Here is a 22,155-nt window from a genome sequence, read left to right as displayed (position 1 = left end):
TGTGGGCCACAGGTAGAGGCACAGTCACCTGGATCCCAGCCCCAAAGTGCAGAGCCTGGCCAGTGGCACAGCACCAGCTGCTGCAACCACTGCTTAGAAAAGCCCTTCTGGGATGTCTTGGGCCCCATCTGCTGGGGCGCAGACAGTCTGAGTGCAGGGACACTTCTATGGGGCCATACAGCATCCCTAAGTGAGGTGCTGTGGATGGCCAGAGAAATGGGTGGAGATCTTGGTGCTCAATTCTGCACCAGGCAGACCCTCAGGTCTTCCAGAGCCATCAGAGCTTCCTCCCCTTGATAGCCTGGTGTCCACTTGACAATCTGCCTTCTGGTACAAAGAGGTGAGACTGTGCTTTTCCTCATGTATGAAAAGAATCACAGAATCATAGAATGTTAAGGGGTTGGAACGGACCTTAAAGATCATCTAGATAAAAAAAAAAAAAGGGGGGGTGTGGAATTGACCTGAAAAACTGCTGAAAAGATCCTTCCCTGGCACGGTGAGCACCAGCCATGTGTACTGAGAACAGGCAGCCCCACGGAGGGGGCAGAAAGGTTTTGGGGACCGGTTCTCCCCGGAGCTTGCAGTATTTCAAATAGGATGAAGATTTACCTCCTCTGAACTCGGGGCTGAGGCTCCCCAGGAGCATTGCAGGAATGCTCGGTAAACAAGCAGTAAACTATTCATTGCCCCGGTGATGGATGCCTCGAAGGGATTAGAAGAGGAAGATGAGCTCAGCATTTGCAAAGAGCAGGGAGGAAATAAATGTTCTGCATTTAGCAATCCCGTGCAGGGGAGCATGGTCAGGGAAGGGGAAGAACTTGGAACAGGGTCTGTCTGTGAAGACCCAGATGGGTGTCTGGCCACTGGTTGTCAAAGCAAAGAGAGCTCTTGGAAAAACTGCTCCTACTTCCCTGTGCACCAGCCCAGACTGAGAGCTGAGCTCGGTGTTGGCCAGGAAGCAGCTCTCACTGAAAAATGGGCATTTATTGCTCTCTGGTGGTGAGATGGGCTGTGGAGGAGAGCTGTACTGTGCCAGGGTGCCTGAGAGAAGCCTCCTTGGAGCCTTCTACTGCCTCTGATCACTCCACAGAGTTTTGTTTCTCTTCCAGCCACGTAGCTCGGGGTACTTGAAGGCAACTTGCTGCCTGCTGGGCAGTAGGATCTCCTTGGGCTGCCAACAGCCCAGGCAAGGGCAGTGCAGCTGCCTCTCCTCACCAAAAGCCCCCCTGTGCCCCATCAGCACCCCTGCCCAAGGGCTGGATGTGCCACAGTGCAGGCCACTGTGTCCAGCCTCACCATCTGCTCCTTGGTGCTCCTGCATCCCGAGGGGCTCTGCAGCCAGGAGAAGGGAGACTGGGGAGGGTACAGGGCTGCAAAGCCCGGGCCAGGTCAGGACTGACAGCTCTCAGAATCACTGTCATTTAGGTTGGAACAGACCTTTAAGATCATCGAGTCCAACCATTAACCCAGCCCACCACCCAAGGCCACCACTAAACCATGTCCCTAAGTGACACATCTACATATCTTTTAAACACCTCCAGGGATGGTGATTCCACCACTTGCCTGGGTAGCCTGTTCCGGTGCTCTTTTCCTGTGCTCCTGCTTTAGAGGTTGAAAATGCAGATGGGCTGTGAGGTAGAAGAGGCCACCTGGCTGCTCCATTGCAAGAGCTGAGGCTCAGCGACAGGCCTGGGGCATGGGAGGGCTCTGCCTCCCCCAGACCAGCTGTTTCTCTGCGTATGGGTGTGGTCCCCATGCAAGGTTTGACCGGCTGCTCCTCATTTCCCTAATTCTGTCTCTCACTGACAAAAGCTTTGGTGGTGCTTCTTACAAAACAGGGGTTTGGCAGAGGTATGGGTCACAGACCTCTGTGGAGAACACAGGAGAGAAGCCAGACAGGAATAAATACAGGAGGTGCTATTCAAGTTAAAACACATTTGGGCTGAGCTGAGCTGCCCCACAGGACCCCGGGTGTGTGGGGCAGTTAAGGGCACAGGCAGGCACATGGCAGCACTCTCCTGTCCACATCCTTGACAGGACACTTCTGAAACACCATCAGTAGCTCAGTTCCACTGCACCACGTGCTCCAGCACCACTGCTGGGGCCTCATCCTGCCCAGATGCCCAGCCTTGATGTACCACCTCGACTATGGTGCACAGCCCTGCTCCTGAAAAATAAGGTCAGCGTCCCAAGTGCCTGTTGGGGACAAGGAGGCCAAACGCTGCCAGCTCCTTAGGATGTGGTGCAGGACCCCTTCTGGGCCAGTGGTCCTGGAGAGCACAGGACCTGTGCAGGACGCTCCTCGACGGCTCGCACCAGAGTCCCCAGGATGGCAGATGGGTCAGACGACGTGGCCTCCTTCGCTCAGCCACCTGGGTCGGTACGTGGCACAGCCTGGTGTGCCCTCAGGCCCCTGTGGGGCACTGGGCATGGCTCCCAGCTTGGCACGGATGAGGGCCTGCAGGTCCTGGTCTCCCAGCTCGGTCGCTGCGGCGAGGGCCAGGAGGAAGTAGGCTGCTGCATCCTGTTCATCCTAACCATAAAGGACGGGGAAGGTGTTAGGAAGTGGTTTGATTGAAGGTCACAGGGCTGAAGGGAACTGGAGCAGAGCCCAGTGGTTCCAGGCAGAACCCAGTGACACCTGATTTCATTGAAATGGGCTCTGTGTAATCTCAGCTAAGTGCCAGCACTTCTTTCCAAATTGCCTTTCCCCCTTAAAAACCTGGTTGTGCCAGCACTGGGAGCATTTATTCTAAATCTGCAGATAGGAGGGAGAGTCACAGGTTGCAGCCATCGACACGTGTCTGCTCTGCCAGGAGAGGTGACACTTCACCTTCAGCTCTCCATCAAGGCCAGAGTGCTCAACACAGCACCATGGAAAACATCATTTCTTACCTTCAGCTTGTGTAGGGTCAGGTTTCCAAGGTGGCAATACACCTTGCAGTAGTACAGGGCCTCTCCTGAGCACTGCAGCATGGGGGGACGCATGGCAAGTGTCTTCAGGTAGCAATCTTCTGCCATCTCATACATGTGCAGAAAATAGTAGACTGTAGCCAGGCGGTGGAATGCAACCAGCTCCTGCAACTGATCTCCTGGAAAAGAGTCGCTGATACAGTCAGCCTGCAGCACTCTCAGTCCATCCCCCCCACCCGGCCTGCTGAGACACTTTGGATGCATTTTCTCAACAGTCTTGGGGCATGGGTACCTTTATAAGGAGCCAGTGAGGTGGAGAAAACTGAGCTGTGGGTGGGGTTGCTGATACCACAGCTGGACAGATTGACCCGGGAGTACATCATGATTTCTTGAGTGCTGGATGGGGCTATTACAAGAGTGGTTTCATATCAGACATTCATGCTGGCATTTTGCCCATTCAAACTATTTCTGTAATGGGAAGGGGTGAATTTATTAGAAGAGTCAGGGCAGAGAGGAACTGCTCAGTCCTGTGCTTTCATCAGACTTCCCATGCTCCAGTGTAGCAACAACCCTACGTTGTCACACAGCTTAAGAGGGGAAGTGGCCTTAAAAAGATGTTACCACGTAGGGTAAGAATGGGTCCAGCAGTGTTATGGAAGAAGGAGATGCCCCTTTTACAGGCACACTGTTCTCATCCGCGGGAGTCAGTGACTCACAGTACCCCGTGGATGTGCAGCACTCACCAACCCTGAGGCTCAGCCTGGCTGCCAGGGTAGCAAACTCCAGTGCCTTCTCGTAGCCCTGCAGCCTGATCTGCAGCTCTGCCAGCTTGTTGAACAGCCGTAGCTCTGTCTTAGTGGCCTTTAGTTTCCTGGCCAAGGGCACAGCACCTCCCTAAGGAGAGAGAACAGTGAGTCCAGGATGTTCCTGAAGGTATCATCAATGCCTGCAGAGGGGTGACAGAGCAGCAGGACAGGGACCAAGTACTTGGCATGGCAGGGAGAGGATGGGATAGTTGAGCACTGCAGGTTTAGGTTCTAGTCCCTTCTTTCCCCTGAAAATGAGATTCATATCCCAGAGCGTGGTTCTCAAAACCTGAACCTCACATCTCTGCCCTTCCTTAGGTGCTTGAAAGTCCACAGGAGTGACTAGGTCACACTTAACACCACCAGGATTTGTAATGTAAGGACCCTGTTCCCACCCCTCAGACAATCTCCCGGGAGAGCTGCAGCTGTTGCAAAACATGTTGTGCTCCAGGCTTCCCACTATGGCACACTCAGGACTATGCCATCCCCCTCCACCCTCCATCCCTCCTGCCTGGCCACACAGTGCTTCAGTCAGCCTCGGGGCAAAGCCCCCCACAGCCACCACCTTGTGGGGACACAAGCACAGAAATGCTCTGGGGGGTCAGTACCCTGTAAAACTCCACCGCTCGATCTCTGTTCCGGTTGCCATTAAAAAAGGTATCACCTGCTTTCTCATAAAGATCCATGGCCAAGGAGAAGTTCTCCCACTTCAGAGCAGTCTGAATGGCTGCCTAGAAGGAAAAGGAACTGGAGTGAGAGTTGGAAAGAGACATTTGCACATAGACATTAATGTGATTAAATAAAAGCAATATTTTATGAGCTGCTCTTCCACTTTGCAGCTCAGCTGATAAAATAATGCTAGAGATGGAGAGAAGCCAGTAGTCTTCTACTTCAAGAAGTCTCCAATGACTTCCCTGGCACTTACCCCTTATCTATGTATATTTCAATGGGAACTGGTCACTTGGCACCTCCAGCTTCCTTTGGCACTCCTACATTGCTTTCTTACTCAATGAATTCACTTAATTTCACTCAAAAATACTCTAAACCCAGTGCATGGAAAGAAAGATGGGAAATTCAGGGCCAGATAGTGCCTGAATGTAAGGCAACAGCTCCTCCTTCCAGCAGCAGGTTTACACCACTCATAAGAACTTCCCCTTCCAGGTCTTCCAGCCCCAAAAGTCTCTGACCCAGAAGCAGTGATGGGAATGGGACTGCTCCAGCCACCTCATCCATACCTGAAAGTACATTTCCACCAGCTCATCCTCCTGCATAAGATAGTAGAGCCTTCCTGCCTGCAGCCAGGTCTCTGCTGCTTTCACAGTCTCTTCAAGGTCAATGAAGATCCTTAGACTTTGTTTGGTGCAATCCAGGGACTGTCTCAAAGCCCTGTGATGGTAACAGGCAAAAAGCCATTACAGAGGAATCACAGGACACTTCCAGCCATCAGCTGCAAAGCTCCCACCACCTCCTCATGGCAAACCTGTCCTCTCCTCCTATAGTTGTCAAAGTTCAGAGACAAATGGGGAGCCACAGCTCTGAGCAATGTGTCCTGGTAAGGTCATGGATGTCTCCAGGCTTTAATGCACGTGTGTGTGTGTATCATCTGGCAACCTTAGAGCAGTCCAGGACCCCAGTGTTCCCACAGGAGAACCCCTGCATGGTTCCCCTGATAAATAGGGGTTTGTCCAGGTCACCTGCAAACACTATTTGCCCCCCTACACTAATCCCCAAAGTCGCCCCCAGCTCCACATGGGAGTACAGGCAGGGAATTCTTGTACCTTCATCTCCCAGACAGAATCTGGCACCCAAACCCACAAGCTTTGTTTGTCCCTTGCATAGTCAAAGAGACAGATCTGTATGTACCTATGCAAGACCTTACAGCTCCTTTTCAAGCCTGTGGTCACTGGAGGACATAGGGATAAGCAGCAGGATGAGCCAGTGGCTTGGACATGAAGTCAGCTGTGGGGAAGGGAGAGCCAGGCAGTGCCCAGGGCATTTTGTTTGCTTGGTGTCTCTCCTGCTGGCAACCAGGCTCCAGCTGTCCTGTGAGTCCAGGGAATGGGGTGCTTTGTGATCTTAAATAGCACCATCCACATGACAGGCATCTGCTTCCTAAATACCTTCCCTCTGAACTCACTGTGACCTGATAGGGGACATGAACATCCCAGTTAGGGATAGCCCTTGCCCATTTGTCCTTCTGGGACATGGCAACCAGCTCTCTGCTGTTTGACACATTTGTCTTCAAGGACTGAAGTCTGTGGTCTGTCCAAGTCTCTTTCTCTTCTCTCCTGCCTAATCTAATCAGTCACCTGAAGGTGTCAAGCAGGAGATTGAAAGGTGAGCTGATATGGAGTCTTAAGTACCTCCTACGGGACCTTAAGCACCTCCCTGAGGAAAATATCCCAGCAGATATAGGAAGGTCAGGCTCAGCAGCTGGAGGCTAAAACCAGACTTATTCAAATAACAGATAAGGAGCCTATTTTTACTGGTGAATGGTGATTAATCACTGGAATAAGCCTCCAAAGGAAGTAATGAATTCCCTGTCACTGGGTCCCCTCTGATGAAGGCTGGATGTCGCTCTGGAAAACTGTGTTTGGCCAGACCCCAGTTCTGTCTGGGACAACTTTTGCCTGGCTGTCGTGACACTCTGGTTGACATTGAACTGTTCCCTCTTCACAGCACAGTGACAGCTCATAAATCTCAGAACCAGAGTCTGCAGGGCAGCTGGAGCCACCACACACCTTCCCACCTCACTCGAGGGATGCCCCAAGAAAGCCACTGCTCTTGCTCTGGGTGAGCAGGGACCCCGCTCTAACAGCATCCAGCAGGCACAGACAGGACTTACTCAGGTGTGCCCAAAGCCTGGTAGAGCTGACTGAGAGCCTGTCGGGCATTGCCTTCCAGCTCTCTGTCCTGCAGCTGTTGTGCCAAGGACACCCAGTGCTCATGGTAGGTGATGCAGGCCTGGAGATCGGGGGACACTTTGTTGTAGAAATGGCAGAGAGACTCAGTGATGTGAAGCTGACCTGCATGGTACAGGGAAAGGGAAAAGGACAGGTCAAGGGGTTGTTTTAGGGAGCTGGCAGGGTGCTGCTCAGAGGTGAATGCTACCCTGGTCCCCACTGTACTCACTCCTCACATTATGCCACTTCAGGGCAAAAACCAATGCCAGTTCATAACAGAGTTTGCCATCTTCCATCCTCTGCCTGTCCACCATGGCCTGAGCCAGCCCCAGCAGCACCTGCACCAGCTCCATCTCCAGGTCTTGGCTGCCCTGGAGCTCAGCGTAGAGCTGGACTGACTGGAGCAGGTAGAGCTCGGACAGCTGGCTGGCCCCACACCCCAAGCTCAGCTGCCCCAGGTTAGCCAGGGCAATGGCCTGATTCCTCTTGTTTCCGGTCTCCTTGGCCTTGTGCAGGGCCCAGAGGAAGTTCTCTGCAGCTGCCTGCACCCGCCCTTCTCCCTTGAGGGCAATGGCCAGGAGGTTGTGCACGGCTCCGCCCTGAGTCACACTGTCCGTCCCACTCAGGGACCGCAGGAGCTGCCACAGGATGTCTGCAGCTGGACTTGGCTGGCCCTGCAGGAGGTACATCCACCCCAAAGAGAGGGAAGACTCAAAAGCCTCCTCCTCGCCCATCAGTCTGCTGAGGGCTACAGCCCTGGCTGCATAACAAACCGCCCCGTCCAACACCCCGTGCTGGAGGTACATCCTGGACAAGATGGCACACAGCATCCTCTGGGTGGGCACAGCTCTGCTCTCACAGCAGAACTGCAGTGCTTGCTTGAGATAGAAACAAGCCAGTGCTGGGATGCTGCTTCTCTCCAGTTGGCTTCCCAGTAGTTTGGAAGTATTTTGGAGGATGAAGCCAGCTCTCCAAATGGGTGTCGGTGCTCCCTTGGTGCCACTGGGAACAAACAACCTGGCGGAGGCCAGTGCAATATTTGGCAAGTACTTCTTGTCATACAGGTAGCTCAAGATGGCAGGGGCATCCAGTGGCCCAGAACTAGTGTCTGGGCCGAGCAAAGTGGTGGTGAGACACTGAAGATGCTCCATAAAGGGCAGCACTTCATCAGTTTTTCCCAGTTGTAGGAAGAGCTTGACAATGAGGAAGCAGACCCGTGCCTCCAAGGGAGCATTGCCCACAGCAATGGCTTCCCTCAAGACGTACGTCATGACTTCCAGCTCGTTTTCAGAGCTGAAAGAGCGCCCAGGCAAGCAGACAAGCAAGGTCACCATTTTCCCCAGTAGGGAGGAGAACTTGTGCTTCATGTTCTGTTTCAAGTAGATGGAGGCAAGGGTCACATGCAACGCTGCCAACAGAGGCAGGTCCTGAAATCCCCTGTCCAGGACACTCATGGCTTCTTCAAAGTAGACTCGAGCCTGGGAGAATTTGACCTTTTTGATGCAGAGCTTACCCAAGAGGAAACAGAGCCTGACATGAGCCCAAACTGAACGAGTCCTCTTGGCCCAATTCCTGGATGTCTCAAGGTACAGGACCAGTTCATCCTCATCGGAGAAACCATAAAAAGTGGAGTGGAGAAAGGAAAAGCTGAGATCATAGAGGCTTTGAAAACTGGATACATAACTATCTTGGTTAAGGAAGGTCAATATGGGGTCAAAGACATCAGCATCATCCATGTGTCCAGCATTCAGGTCAATAAAGAACTTGGGATAATCAAAGTCGTCCATCTTCTCCAGGAGAACATCTTCTAACATAGAAGGGGCTGATTCACTCCCTGGGCTGGACAGCTCAGAGGTGCTAGTTGTAGCCAATTCATTTATTTCCTCCCAAGACTGGAGCAGTTGGATATCTCTACTGGCATGGAGAACAGCCTCTGGAAGGGATAGGAAAATCATAGCAAGGTTAGGAAGAAATTCCTTACTGTGAGGGTGGTGAGGCCCTGCCACAGGTTGCCCAGAGAAGCTGTGGCTGCCCCATCCCTGAAAGTGTTCAAGGCCAGGTTGGATGGGGCTTGGAGCAACCTACTCTAGCGGAAGATGTCCCTGCCCATGGTGGGAAGGTGGAGTGAGATGATCTTTAAGGTCCCTTCCAAAACAAGCCATTCCTCATGTCAAAATTCACCCTCAGAACTCAACACAAAAGCATCCCATTCTGTCCCCTCCTCATACTCACCTGATGGCACTTTTGGGAACATGGCTGCAGGTTCAAAACCATCTATACAGAAAGACAAACAGAAAACAAAAAGTCCAAAGCCTTGGTCAGTGTTAATGTGCAGACACGGTCCCCCAAACCTTACAGACATCTGCTGCTGCTGCTAAACTCCAGACCCTTGTGTGGCTTCTAGTTGCAGACACCACAGGCAGCTGCAGTTCAAATCCCTGGGATCTGCTGGGGTTTGGTGCTGTGTAAGACCACAGAGAACAGCTTTTAGCTGGTGGTGAGGTGAGGTAATATCCCAGGTGATAGTTACCTGGGAACAAGCAGGTCTTACTTTTCACAGGTAAGGTTTTATCAGCTCTCTCAAGAGCCTTGTGGTGTCTATTCAGAGGTTTCCAGGTATGTGTGTGTCTGTACCTCAGGCTCATTGCCCCTCATCTGGCTCCTCTGAGAGAGTTCTCCTGAATCCCAGGAGACCCAGGCTCAGCCCTGCATGGCCATTGTGCTTCCAGGTAGCGAGAAAGCAAGGAATAGAGACACAGAAACCAGCTGAAGTCCAAAAGCCACACTGGAAGCACAGAGAAACTGAGCACCCAGGAGCCCTGACTCATGTAGGCAGGGACTTAAAGCCAGAATCAGTGGAGAGCAGAACCTACCAGGGTTCCCCACATCTGAAAAGCTGCCCTGGGAGCAGAGAAGACCCCTACAAACTGCAGTGTGTCAGGGGTCACCTCTTGAGGGTATCTACAACCTCTATGACCAGGCTTTGGAGGTTGGCTCTGTCACAGCAGTTCTCTCCACTGCAAAGCCCAAGCAAGGAGCTCTCTAGGCACTGTCCAGCATCATTCTCCATGGGGATCCACAGGTCTGGGCACGTAAGGAGAGGGGACACTCACCCAGGCGGTACACAGAGGTGATGTCAGTGCGTGCCAGGTCCCCAAGGAGGGTGGTGAAGTGCTGCTCGTCACCATTGCAAGGGATATGCAAGAGGGGGGACTTTTCTTCTTCGCTCAGAAACACCAAGCCCTTTCCCCTGGGGTGAGGCAGATGTCAGGAGAAGACAGTCAGTGTCTCCCTGGTGCTACAGCTGTCCTGTAGGATGGGATTTTCCATCCCTCCTCTTCCTCCCACCATAAAAGCTCTGCTGCAGATGAACACAGGATTTTGGACATCTTCCCCATCCAGGTTCTCCATGAAGGAACCAATGGATACCAGAGGAAAGGAGCTATTGGTATTTTTATTTAATCCAGAATCCCTTTCTGAGGCCAGGACAACATCTGATCTCTCTGTTCTCTGGAGTGTCAGAGAAAAGTGCTTGCAGCTTACCTTGGGTAAGTGAGTAAGGAAAGCCCAACAGACCTAGTAACAGGTTAAGACCTTGTCCTCCCACACACACTCCTGGAGGAGAAGCCTGTTTGGATGGGCACTGAACTGGAGCTATCTTTTTAAGCCACCCATAGAGACAACTGCCCAAGTTGTCAGAGTGGGGTTGTGTCACCCTTCTTCCCTAGATAACTCTAGCTTTGTCCTTGAGAGAGTATTGAATGCTGCTCAGAGAGAAACTGTGCCAGTGGTCCTTCTGCCTTGACAGCAATCCTACAGAAAGTAAAGAGGCAGAAGGAAGACAAGCATGCCTTGGTTTTCTCATCAGGGATTGCTCATCCCGCCCTTGCCAGACTCATAGCACCTCAGACAAAGCTACAAACTGAAGACGTTTCTAGGTGGAGTGAAGCCAGTTTGTCTGGTACACAGATGTCCTGGGCTGCCTTAGCATGGAGCCAGGTTAGCATGGAGCCAGGTTAGCCTGGGGCCAGATCTGTTCCTCTCCAAGAATCACCTGAGGCAAGTGAAATACGATTGCTTTGTCTGGGCAGAGATTGGTGCAGCCTGTTGGCAGCAGAGCCTGGCCAAGGCTTCTGGTCAGACCTCAAATGGATTCTCTGTGAAGGTCTTGCAAAGCAAATTATCTGCCCTAGACTTTCATACAGCCTTGAGTTGGGACTTGGAATCTTCCCTCCATTTTCTCCTGAATTTAATGTGATAAGTAAACTTACAGAGGTTCACAAGCCTCGGGACTTATGTAGCGGGTTGGAACAAAGCCAGTGCTCCCACTGCTGAGGGATTTGCCCACAAACCACGGGAGTCCTGGAATGAAGAAGCCTATGACTTCTATGCTGTCTCCTTTGGAGAAACTCAGTTCATCCCATGCTGCTCCTCTGTGGTCCTCGGTGGCGGTGCACCTGCCTTTGACTGCGAAACCAAAGCAAACAAGGCCATTTTAGTGTGAGGCCACTGCTTAAACTTTCATGCTAGAAAAGACTTGGGCAAGGAGAGACCATGATTTCAGCTTGAGAAGGCTGCCTCTCTCTCCCCTAAGATTTATTGTGCTCTTCCATTTCTTCTTGAGAAATGGATTATAATAAAATATACAGGAGGGAGGGATAAACTCCACACAGCTGAAGGCTGAAGCCTCTGAGAGCTGCAGTCTGGAAGGTGACTGGAAACATGGAGCTTCACAGAAGCTGCACTGTCTCAACTCTGCCAGGAGTGAAATCTTGAACAGCACAAATGTCCATCACACTACATGCCAAACTCACACCTGCAGGGATCTCCCATGTCCAGCATACTCTGAACAGGACTGGTCTGGGGCTAACTGGTGTATGGTGGGCACAGATTTCATGTGCACACTTGTGGGACCCTCATTATTTAAAACTTCAATCCTGAAAGGATGAAAGGAGACATAAAATTGTAGTGGAATAGGAAAACCCAGTGGCAGAAAGATGCCACCAGCAGCCCGCTGTACCCTATGTTCCTTGTATCATCCTTTGAAGTACACACAGTTTGCAAGCTCTGTTCTCCATTCCAGAGGGTCCAGAGATGCTGTATTCCCTTAGAGCACCCAGAAATGGTGTGCCATTGCCAGAACAAGAAATGAACTCTTTGCATTTGTGGTCAAAACCAGTCTTGTGAGAGCCGTGGCCTTCCCTGGGATGCTGCCTTACAGGTATCACTCACCAATTGGCTGAGAGGTTGTCCCGCTGATCTCCTGGGACATGCCAAAACTCACAGCATAATTCTTCAGGAACCACCTGCAAGGCAAAAGGAAATCACACTGGTCCTCTCTGAGCAGTCCTGTCCTCAGGCCAGCACCAGGGATGGTGTCACACAAGCAGGACACATGTTCTGTTCCCTGGGAGTGCCAGCATGGCCAGCACAGCCAGCCCAGTAATTCCTTGTAATGGTTTTACTGGGCACAGAGGGCAGTTTGCACCACACCATGGTAAGAGCAGGATAAATTTGCTAGGCTGTAAGGAGGATTTCACCATGTAAGAGGAGCTGCAGGTGTCTCTGAGGTTCAGCCAGGTGACAATGTGAAGCCCCACTTTGGCAGGCATTGCCTAAATTTTTTCTCCACTTATTCATCTGTAAATGACAGATAATCTCATGTATGACCTAAACGAGTATCATATAGGAATGATATTTGAAGTAGAAGTATGTCCTTGCTCTGTCTCATTAACAGGACCTGAATTGGTTCCAGTAGTTGTCTTTATGCATAATGTACATCCTCATGGAATTGTGAGGCTCTTTCCCATTGCCAGAGGCAAGAGCAGTTTCCCATACCAGGCTTTGGTGCCAGCTCATGCATCAGGATCAGGAAAGCCTCTTGGTTTGAGCCCTATTAATTCACCAGTTTACTTACTGGTAAAATGGGTGAGGAATTGGCTCTAGAGCTGTCATGGGCACCACACCTCGTTGACCTGTCAGTAAGGACATCCCTTCCCATTTTGAGTCCTCTCCAACATTCTTCACATGGATCAGCTCATTCTTGCAGAGCTGCAGGCCTTCCTCTCCCTCCTGCTCTGTCTTCCAGGCACCTGGCATTACTCTGGAGAAAAAGTTACCTGCAGGTAGAAAGAGTCATGCTGGGGTCAATGGCACCAGTGCAAGGCATGGCCCAGCAGAGGGCTGCAACTCAGCCCTGCTGGGACAATTTTGAGGAACTCCCCACAAGTGAGGTCCCCTCACACCTTCCTGGAGGAGCAGATCCGTATATATGGTGGCCAAATGATCCTCATCCATAGTGACTCTGATCTCCGTGTCCTCCATCAGGGCACAGTTTAGCCAATACTCCTGGTCAAATAGAAGCTGCTCCAGGCAGCTGCCCACGTATCCTAAGGAATCAAGAGGGAAATCAATGTTACTGTCGTCCTTCACTGGGCAGCATGAAGGGCTCTTTGGATATTTCCTAGTCTGCCATCTGCAACCATGCTGTGAGGCAAAAGCCTCCAATTTTGTCTCCATACTCAAAATGCAATAGAAGGATTATCCAGAAGGCATCCTCCTGGGTCTCCTTCACTGATCCACACAGTAGTTTCATAAACAGTCAAAAGACTGCAAGGTTTTCTAATTTATATTCTTCACCTGTCCAGCCTGTTACATTACAGTACCTTCTTCAAAAATGCTTCTCACACTGTCTGTTTAGACCTCCCAACACCTTGAAAACATTACCTAAAGTCAGATACGTGGAAAACTTCCAGACTTCTTCCAGGGTTTTGAAGGTGAGGAGGAACCGATCCTCCTGTGCTTGCATACAGACCAGCCTGGCTGACAGCTCCTACACAGGGGAGACAAAGCAGGATTCAGGGACAGTCTGGGACTCTGACAGGGGATCTAATGATATTAGATCGTGGAATGAGACTAGCACTCATGTATCAGCATAGTTGAGACTGAAGCTGTGTGAGTTGTTTGCCCCGGGGGTTAAGGTTGTTCCAGCCAGCTGAGTCCTTCCTAACTCACTCCAGGGCAATCTTCATGATCCCTCAGGCAGCTCAGAGCCCCCAATACAAGGCTCCTACCACGAGGCTCAGATTTGCCTCTCACCTGTTACCAGCTCATTTCCCCCATCCTTCCAGTCCCCTCCAGAGTCCCCGTGTGCAGGCACACACCCTGCAGTGGCCTTGGAGGAACTTCTCTTTCTCAGCTAGGTTTGGTATCCCATCACACATCCCATCCCGACAGGAGCATCCCAGCATATGGTCTGCTCTGCCAGGCTGGGGCTTCTACCTTGAACAGGGCACAGACACCTCTGTCGTCACTCTCCAGGGCCCACAGCTTCTTTCTGGCTGCTTCCTGGAGCTGGGAATTGAGGCAGCCGGAGGAGCGACTCTCAATGGAGAAGAAGAGTGATATCTCTTGAAACAAAAAAGTTAAGGGGGTTAAGGGGTAGAAGGAGCTCTGTGGCACCCAGAGCTGCCTGTGCCAGGCCCAGCAGTGCCTCCAGCCTGGCTGTCATGCTCAAAGAACACAAACCCAGCTCATCCTCCCCCTTCAGCCACCCAGATAAGAGACTCGAGGGATGGCAGGGGCTCTGCTACGTTTGGGAGATCCCACAGGCATCTTACCTGGTGGAAAGCCCTCTCTGACAGCCAGCAGCACCAAGGAGGTGTCCAGGGAGCCATCTCCTGCCTCAGTAGTGGGGCTGCTTGGCTCCGACATCCCAGCCTTACCTAGCGAGGAGGGAACACACAGAAGAGCTGGTGACAAATATTGTGGCAGAGGTTTAGGATATCCTGTCTAACCTGAGAGCACCTGAGGGCTCAGCCCAGGGGTTGCACTGCAGATCTGGCTGGGATTAGGTGAATCTGGTACCACTCTACAATCATGCTCCAGGTTGGAGGAAAGATCCATGGGATTGATGTGTCTTAACTACATGATACCCTTGATGATGGGCTTCTTTCCAGCGCTGGGGGGGCTTTGGAGTGTCCAAGAGCTTTCCCTCCTTGCTTTCCCTCCTCCTCACTGAGCAGATCTCTTAGAAGGATGTTTTAGAGGAGACCTCAGAGCAAGAGCAATTCCCAAGCACAGGAGAGTCAAGGCCTTGCAAAATTCTTTACTCATCAATTCTGACAGTCAAAATGAGATTTTCTCCCCTGCCTGGTTGGTAACTGATATCCAAGATGCATTCTCTCTGCTTCACACATTGTCAACTATTGCCATAAAGGATTCAGGAACTGAAACTTTAGCTGGTAATTATGTTAATGAAAGCTGAGGCACACAAAAATCCAGCTTGCTCTTCCACAGCTGTATTGGCTGTGGAGGGATAACAAGATTAAAACCCAATTTTTGTCAGTAATCAGATTGGACTTGTAAGACAAACAAGGACCCAGAGATCTGGAGCTGGATCATGCAGCAACTTCTGTAAGTCACTTCTGTGACCATAACTATACTCTACAGTTCTTTTAATTCAGCCAGTTTTGCAAGCTAGTCAAATAAACTGTTATTTGCAAGCAGAATTATAATCCTTATTTATAGTTAGCAAGTAAAAAAGAATGGCCAAAGGCTGCACATGTCATGAATGAGCTTTTCTTTGAAAGAAAAGGCTCTACATTTCTCAGCAGTTGATTTGAACACACTTAACAAAGGACCTCATCTAGCAGCGCCATCCTCTTCCACACATGGGGGAAACAGAGAAGGGGAAGTGAAAGGAGACACAGGCAGAACTAAATCCAAACTGGCTCCTGCCAGGCTGGGCTTGCCTACCCATTACCACTCCTCCCTCTCCTCCTCCCTTCCCTGTGTCCCAGCATACCCTGCCAGGCTCCACTGGGCAGGACCGGGTCCCAGTTCCCTGGGCATGGGTACCTGATGCCATGGTCCTCTCCTGACACCATTTTCCCTGGTGTTCAGCTGCTGTTTGGTGCAGATGGTCCCAGCGGGGCAGGAGCACGGGTGAGTGGGGACAGCAGGAGTCACACTCTTCGCCTGGGGAAGATGGAGGGTGGGCAGAGATGTTCGGATCCCTGGCAAGATGCTCCCTGCCTGAGAGGTCTCCATCGGACGTGCCAGTGGAGGTGGCAGATTGGACACTGCTCTTGCCACCTCTGTCAGTGGCAGGACAGAACATGACTGTGGGTCTCCAGAGCCAAGCAGGGATGAGGACTTACTCGGGTGAGCAGAGAAATGGGTTTGCTCTCACAGATTCAGTGTTTATTTTTGTTTGGGCCAGGCTCAGAAAAGGAACTGGGAACTGTTTTCAAGAGACCAATTGAAACTGCTGGTGAGGAGTCCTTCCCAGTCGTGCCAATGAGTCATTTACCTCCCTGGTGCTGAAATATTTTGTAACAGTGGGCAGGAAACAGCCCCAGCCCAGAGCCGAGTGCAGGTCCCAGCACTTGGGGCTGCACTCCTGGCAGCCACAGCTGAGTGCTCATGGCACCCTCTGGCACTGGCTCTCCTGGGGGACACGTGGCCACAGCAGTTGGCCCTGAGCCACCTCCTTCCTCCAGCCCTTTAGCACAGCCCCATGACCTCATTTGGACACGCTGGTACAGGAATCGTGTCTTGGGGGCCGGCAGCACCCCTTGGGCTCTGCAAGCCTTGCAATGCTTGGGGGAATCGTGGGCAGCAGTGGCAGCCAGACAGGGGTGGCAAAGGGCTCCTGAAAAGCCAATGATGTGGAAACCTCCTGAGTCATCCTTTCTCCTCCCCAGCCAAAATGTCCTGCCTCATTCCCTGCACACCCTAATCCAGTGGGCAAGAGAAGGTGGCACCAGAAGCCGCCTCAGGAAGGGCAGGCAAACAGCCAAAGGGGCCCATGCTCAGCACTGGTGTCTCCCCAGAGGACCCGTCCAGCAGGACGAGCCCCGCAGCCACAGGTCTCGCAGCCCAGCTCAGACAGAGCAGGGCTGTGGCATCCCCATGGACAGCTTACCTGTGCATCCCAGGGACAGGTCCTGGTGCCAGGGGGTCCCCAGGCAGCAGCCCATGTGTCCAGTGGCACCGCCAGCCCCGGGGCAGTGGGCTGCTGCTGCTGCTGCTGCTCCTGCCTGGCCAGCACCGCGGCCCGGCCACAATGCACAATGCGCCTTTTGACCGGGCACCGGCTGCCAGCAGAGCGGGGGCGATGGGCACGGAGTCAGGGAATGGTTTGGGTTGGAGTCATAGAGTCAGAGCATCATTTAGGGTAGAAAAGGCCTTTAAAATCATCCAGTCTGACCCTAAGCCTAACAGTGCCAAGTTCACCACCAAATCATGTCCCCACGTGCCACATGTACATGTCTTCTAAATCCTTTCAGGGATGGTGACTCCACCACTCCCCTGGGCAGCCTATTTCAATGCTTGACAACCCTTTCCATGAAGAAATTTTTCTTAGTATCCAATCTAAACCTCCCCTGGTACAACTTGAGGCCACTTCCTCTCATTCTCTTGTTCCCTGGGAGCAGAGCCTGACCCCCACCAGGCTCCCTCCTCCTGTCAGGGAGTTGCAGAGAGCGAAAAGATCCCCTCTTGAGCCTCCTTTTCTCCAGGCTGAGAGAGACCCCCCAGCTCTCTCAGCTCTCCTTATAGGACTGACTCTCTAGACCTTTCCCCAGCTCCATTCCCATCTCTGGACACACTCCATCCTCTCAATTTCTTTCTTGCTATGGGGGGCCCAGAACTGGACACAGCACTTGAGGTGCTTCACCAGTGCCCAGTACTGTGCCTGCTCACAATACTGCTGCTACAAGCCAGGATGACATTAATCTTCTTGCCCACCTGGGCACACTGCTTCATCCTTCTTATTAGCCCCCTTTAGCTATTAAAAGGCTGCAATAAGGTCTCCCCAGAGCCTTATTAGCCTTTCTTCCTAGCAGAGAGGTTCCAGCCCTCCAGTCATTTTCATGGCTCTGGTCTGGATCCCCTCTGACAGGTTCATGTCGTTCTTGTGCTGGAGTCCACAGAGCTGGATGCAGCACTCTGGGGGGCTCTTACCCCATCCACTGGCACTGCTGCCCTGTCCTGGCCCCCAGTTACCCTGGGCTCCACTCTAGCCCTTGCCTTTGGGATCCCATTGCCCAGCCCACATGGCACATTCCTCTCATTCCTCCCACGAGCTGCAGCATGGAGAGCCCCTCAGTCTGCCAAGCCTGATCGAGCTTCCAGCTGGTGTCAACTTCCAAAGGAAACCTTATTCCTCACACCACTGCAAGCACCTGCCTCACCTGCATGGATGCCCCAGTGAGGCCCATCCAGCATCCTCCATCCAGAGCTGGCCGTGTTCCTGGGCCACCTTCCTGCCCGATGCTTTCCCTATTTCACTGTGGGGGCAGCTGGCAGCACTGCCCACTCCTCACCAACCTCAGCAGAGCAGAGCTACATCCAGGCAAGCCACAGGTGGGTTCTCTGCAAGCCCAGACACTGTGAACTCCGGTGGGGCTGGCAGGGCTCACCTCATCTCCGAGATCAGGGCTATCTGAACCCTGGATCCAAACACCAGGAGGGACTGGTTTGGCTGCTGTGCAGGATCCCCTGGGCTACACAGGATGAGTCTCATTCCCTCCTCGCTCACATGCTTTGACCTTCCCCCTTCCCAGGACCAGGACTCAGTGCTGGCTGTGTTGTCTCACTGTGCTGTGGGTGGCAGATGTCTGCAGAGCATCTCTGGGGAAAAGCAACACAGCTCCTGCAAAATAAAACCCAAAAGGTCTAGGGAGAGAAGTGGCAGGTGGGGAGGTCTTTTACTGATGGACCTTTACATCAGCAACCAGCCAGTGCCACCACAGCAGTGATTTGTTTCCCATCCTTCTCCAGGAGCATGGACGGCTTTCCAGATCGCCAGGCTGCATCCCAGTGCATGACAATGCCTTGAATTTATCCAGAGTAGTGAGTAATTACTTCAGTGAGTAATTTAGGCCAGATTGGATGCATCTCTGAGCAACCTGGTCTAGTGGAAGGTGTCCCTGCCCATGGTAGAGGGGTGGAACAAGATGAGATTTAACGTCCCTTCCCCTAAACCATTCTGTGATTCTATAATCCAGAGAGGGTATTTCTCACCACATTTCCATGCCGTGACAGGGGCTGCCTGGCACCACTGTGATATCCCTTTAGGGTGTGCAAAGCATAAGGAGTACCCAGCTGTGGGACAGCTGTGGCAGGATGGAGTCCATCTTCATGGAGCTGGTTGGGAAATTTCAGACAGAAGTGAAGTCAAACCAAAAGGCTCTGCAGGGAAGGTTGCACTAAGCGATGCTCCTGTGCAGCCCTGGCCACCATATGCCTGCAGAGGAGAAGACTGAAAGAGTGGGGATTCCTAGGCCTTAACAGGAGAAACTAGATGTCAAAATATTGGGGTTGCCTGGAGAAGGGACCATCCTCTTGACCCTCCTCCTGAGCCCCAGGTGTCAGGGAGCTGCAGTGCTCTTCTGGCTCTCCTGCAAAGCTGTGCAGCTGCCGGGACCTGCACAAAGGTGAGTGCTGGGACGGGCCGGCTCTGCTCTCCCTGTGGCAAAGACACTGTCTGTTCCCATTGCTCACTGGCCCTGGAAAGCTCCACATTTAGAAAACTCCCCCAGCTGACCTAGGCATGCTCTGAAGGTGCAGAACTGGAGGGGGAATTCAGATCCAGATGCAGGTGTCAGCCTGCTTGTGCTCAGAGCACACAGATGGAGTTTTGTGATGGAGTCAGTCACCTTTACACAAAAGACATTGCAGTTCTGGGCCCAGTTTGTCAAAGTGGTCAGTGCCTGAGTAGGGCAAAGTGCTTTCAAACAAAGCTTTTTGCTTCCTTCAGAAGGCTCTTGGTTTTAGCAATACCTGCTCACCAATTAGCAGCAAATTCTCCTACACAGGAGAAAATATTATTTTACAGAACCAGAATTTTTTTTTTCATTTTCTAAACAAAAATGTCTTCCTTCGTGGTTTTGAAATTTCTTTTTGCTTTAAAGTTTACCTTAATAACCTAGCAACCAAACCCATCCTTATACAAGCAAAGGTATCACCTCCTGTTTGACCTGAACTGGAATTTGCCTTTTGGCCAGTAACCTGAAAACCTCCCGTTCTACTTCCTACCTCTCACCATACCAATCCTGGATCTACCCTGGAGAGCCCCCACTGCTGCTGCTGAAACCTGTCAGCCTGGCCTCCCTGAAAATACTTCCTGATAAGTATGGAAGCAGTTTCCTGGGGTCTCAGCCTGTTCCAGCTCGGGGGTCTCTGCTTGTGCCAGCTCTCCAGGGTCTCTGATCCCTTTGTAAACCTGGGCAGGCTCTGCAGGCAGAGTGCCAGCCGGCCACACTTCCCTACCCATGGCATGAAACAGGAGGAGTGTGACTGTCCAGGCACCCTTTGGCTGGGGGACAGAGCTGCCACAGACACAGCAGGTCTGCAGGCCTGTCACACAGCACAGCCCATCCCTGGGACCAAATCCACGTTCCTAAATCCAGCATGTCTGCTCTGATTTCTCCTGTCAGTTCCTGGGTACAAAGGACCCAAACCAAACCTGTCCTTCCCCAGTGTGCTCATCACAGTTGCACTCGAGCCTCAAATTCAGCCGGGACAAAACCACAAACTCTCTGCCCCAACCTGGATTTCCACAGCCGTGTCCCTGCACTGGATCTCTCCGGACATTTGCAACCTCCACGTCCGGGCTGTGTTTGCTCAGCTGGGGACGAAGGGTACGGGCAGGCGACCAGCACCCAGCGAGAGACCCGGCACGGCGGCTGTACTGACCTGCTCCTGCACACACGCCCCTTGCTCTGCTTCCCAGCACCGCTTCCCTCATGGAGAACTCTCGGCCACGAAACTCCAGCCTCTCCAAGCCGGTTTCCCCAGGGGAATGCTGCCGGTGCCGGGACGCAGCGCGCACCCGTGCGAGTGCACAGGGCTGTGTACGTGTTTGCGAGGCGGGCGAGCGTGCCCTGCACCGCCACTCCCTCACACGAGGAAAGGAATTTCTTCCAAGAGCGGCTTATCATCTTGGGAACCTCCGCTTCCCAGCAGAGCTGCCGGCGCGGAGGTCAATGAGTTACCCAGAGTTATGCTATAAACAGCCCGGCACTCCGGCGGACTGCCGGCTCCCGAACGCCCAGGCACCACTCTGGCTCTGCAGTAAACAAGGGCTGGAGAGCGGGATGCCCGTGGGCACAGCGTCGGGGCACGGTGTCAGCGCTTGGCTCAGCCCCGGCGTGACCACCTCGGACACAGCTCTCTCCCACTCCCAGCGGCTGCTTTGCATGAGCAGCCTCTCCTGGACTCACCTGTCCCCTGCTCCCACCCCCGGCGCCGCGTCCTTGGGGCTGGTGACCTTCCGTCCTCGCTGTGCTCCGACTGCCTCTGCGACAGCAAAATCCGGGGAGAGGCATTCCCGGGTGATCCTGGCGAGGGGGCAGAGGCGCCCAGCTCTGAACCCCCCTTCTTCCCTGACGGAATGCAAATACAGGCACACTGAACAAGGGATCTGTGGACCCAGCAGTATTTGTGCTTCCTGGCTAAACTCCCCAACAGAGGAAAATACAGGGATTTTTTTTTTTTTTCTGTTGGAAACAATTAGTTAATATCAAGCTTTCCCAATATTTGTTTCCTTCTGGGAATGCTCAGAAGCTGGCCGTTCCTTGGCAGGTTCAAAATGAAGTCTCATTGCTTTTCAGCTTGTTATTTAAAAATGAACCTGAAAGAAAAGGAAGTCAGCCTAAACTCGACTTCGCTCAAGGAAAAAAGCAAACAAACAAGATGAAACATTTTGTTTCAGGCCAAAAACCCTCCTGTTTCATGGGTTTGATTCTCTGGTATGGGGGGGGACCCATTTTGGTGTGAAATGGAGCAGAGCTTTCCTTCTCTCCACATCTGAAAGCCCACCCACAGCGCAGCACCCACTGCAGTGGGGGTGTTGGTGGGGGGCACTGGGACACTGGCAGGAACATGAGGGTCAGTGGGGGCATTTCCTTGGGGACATTTCCTCAGGGACATTTCCTCATTCCTGCACTCTCTGCTTTTACTTTCACCCTCTGCAAAAGGACAGAGCAATGATAAGCACCTGCCTACCCCATGCTTCCAACTCTCTGGCAATCCAGGACCCCTCAGGCTGGGATCATACCTTGGGGACAGGAGCATGGGGCACAGGGACCTGTCCCACATACCTCCACTCACATCTTTGCATACCCGAGGGTAGCCTTGGGACAGCATCTTCCCTGCTGTGCTGGCAGCTGGGGGCAGCTGTGGAAGGGGGGGTTCATGCATGGCTGCAGGACATGGGAAGCTCAAGGGTTTTGCAGCCAAACTGGTGTGGTGAGTCCCTGAATGCAGCCAGACTGGCCTGGCTTTAAGATATTTCTTTGCATTGATGGCCCTCACTCAGGAATTTTCTCCCACCTCCAAGACTTCTGTTACTTTCCTCCACACATGACAATCCAAAGCTGCAGCTGCAGCGGGAAATTTGGTCCATCCCGCAAGTAAAGGGTTAAAAGGGCTCCGGGCCTGAACTAAGCTGAACTCAGCGCTTCATTTTCAGAAATGCTGAGGCCTGCTCCTCTTGCATTGTTTTCAGCCAGAGCTGGAGGAAG

At 52.5% G+C, this 22,155-nt stretch overlaps 1 protein-coding gene across 3 annotated transcripts; it reads right to left on the bottom strand.

Annotated features, from left to right (window-relative positions):
• Positions 1 to 442: 442 nt before the first annotated feature.
• SH3TC2 (SH3 domain and tetratricopeptide repeats 2) lies at positions 443 to 20,465 on the bottom strand. 3 transcript variants are annotated; one of them, XM_032703289.1, is made up of 18 exons: positions 20,327 to 20,465; positions 15,482 to 15,601; positions 14,242 to 14,346; positions 13,904 to 14,031; positions 13,349 to 13,454; positions 12,868 to 13,011; positions 12,540 to 12,741; positions 11,855 to 11,928; positions 10,894 to 11,089; positions 9,736 to 9,872; positions 8,855 to 8,896; positions 6,852 to 8,555; positions 6,565 to 6,745; positions 4,955 to 5,105; positions 4,328 to 4,450; positions 3,657 to 3,807; positions 2,896 to 3,092; positions 443 to 2,533 (listed from the first exon to the last, which is right to left on the bottom strand). In XM_032703289.1, the coding sequence occupies exons 1-18, from the start codon at positions 20,376 to 20,378 to the stop codon at positions 2,342 to 2,344; spliced, it is 4,005 nt and encodes a 1,334-aa protein (XP_032559180.1). In that variant the 5' UTR covers positions 20,379 to 20,465; the 3' UTR covers positions 443 to 2,341. The 3 variants fall into 3 exon arrangements, with proteins under 3 accessions (XP_032559180.1, XP_032559181.1, XP_032559178.1); XM_032703290.1 differs by lacking the exon at positions 15,482 to 15,601; XM_032703287.1 differs by lacking the exon at positions 20,327 to 20,465 and having other exon boundaries at positions 15,482 to 15,780.
• Between the last annotated feature and the right edge of the window lie 1,690 nt (positions 20,466 to 22,155).

This window comes from Chiroxiphia lanceolata, chromosome 15, assembly GCF_009829145.1.
Source record: "Chiroxiphia lanceolata isolate bChiLan1 chromosome 15, bChiLan1.pri, whole genome shotgun sequence".
Lineage (NCBI taxonomy): Eukaryota > Metazoa > Chordata > Aves > Passeriformes > Pipridae > Chiroxiphia > Chiroxiphia lanceolata.
This window is presented reverse-complemented; position numbering and strand designations above follow the sequence as displayed.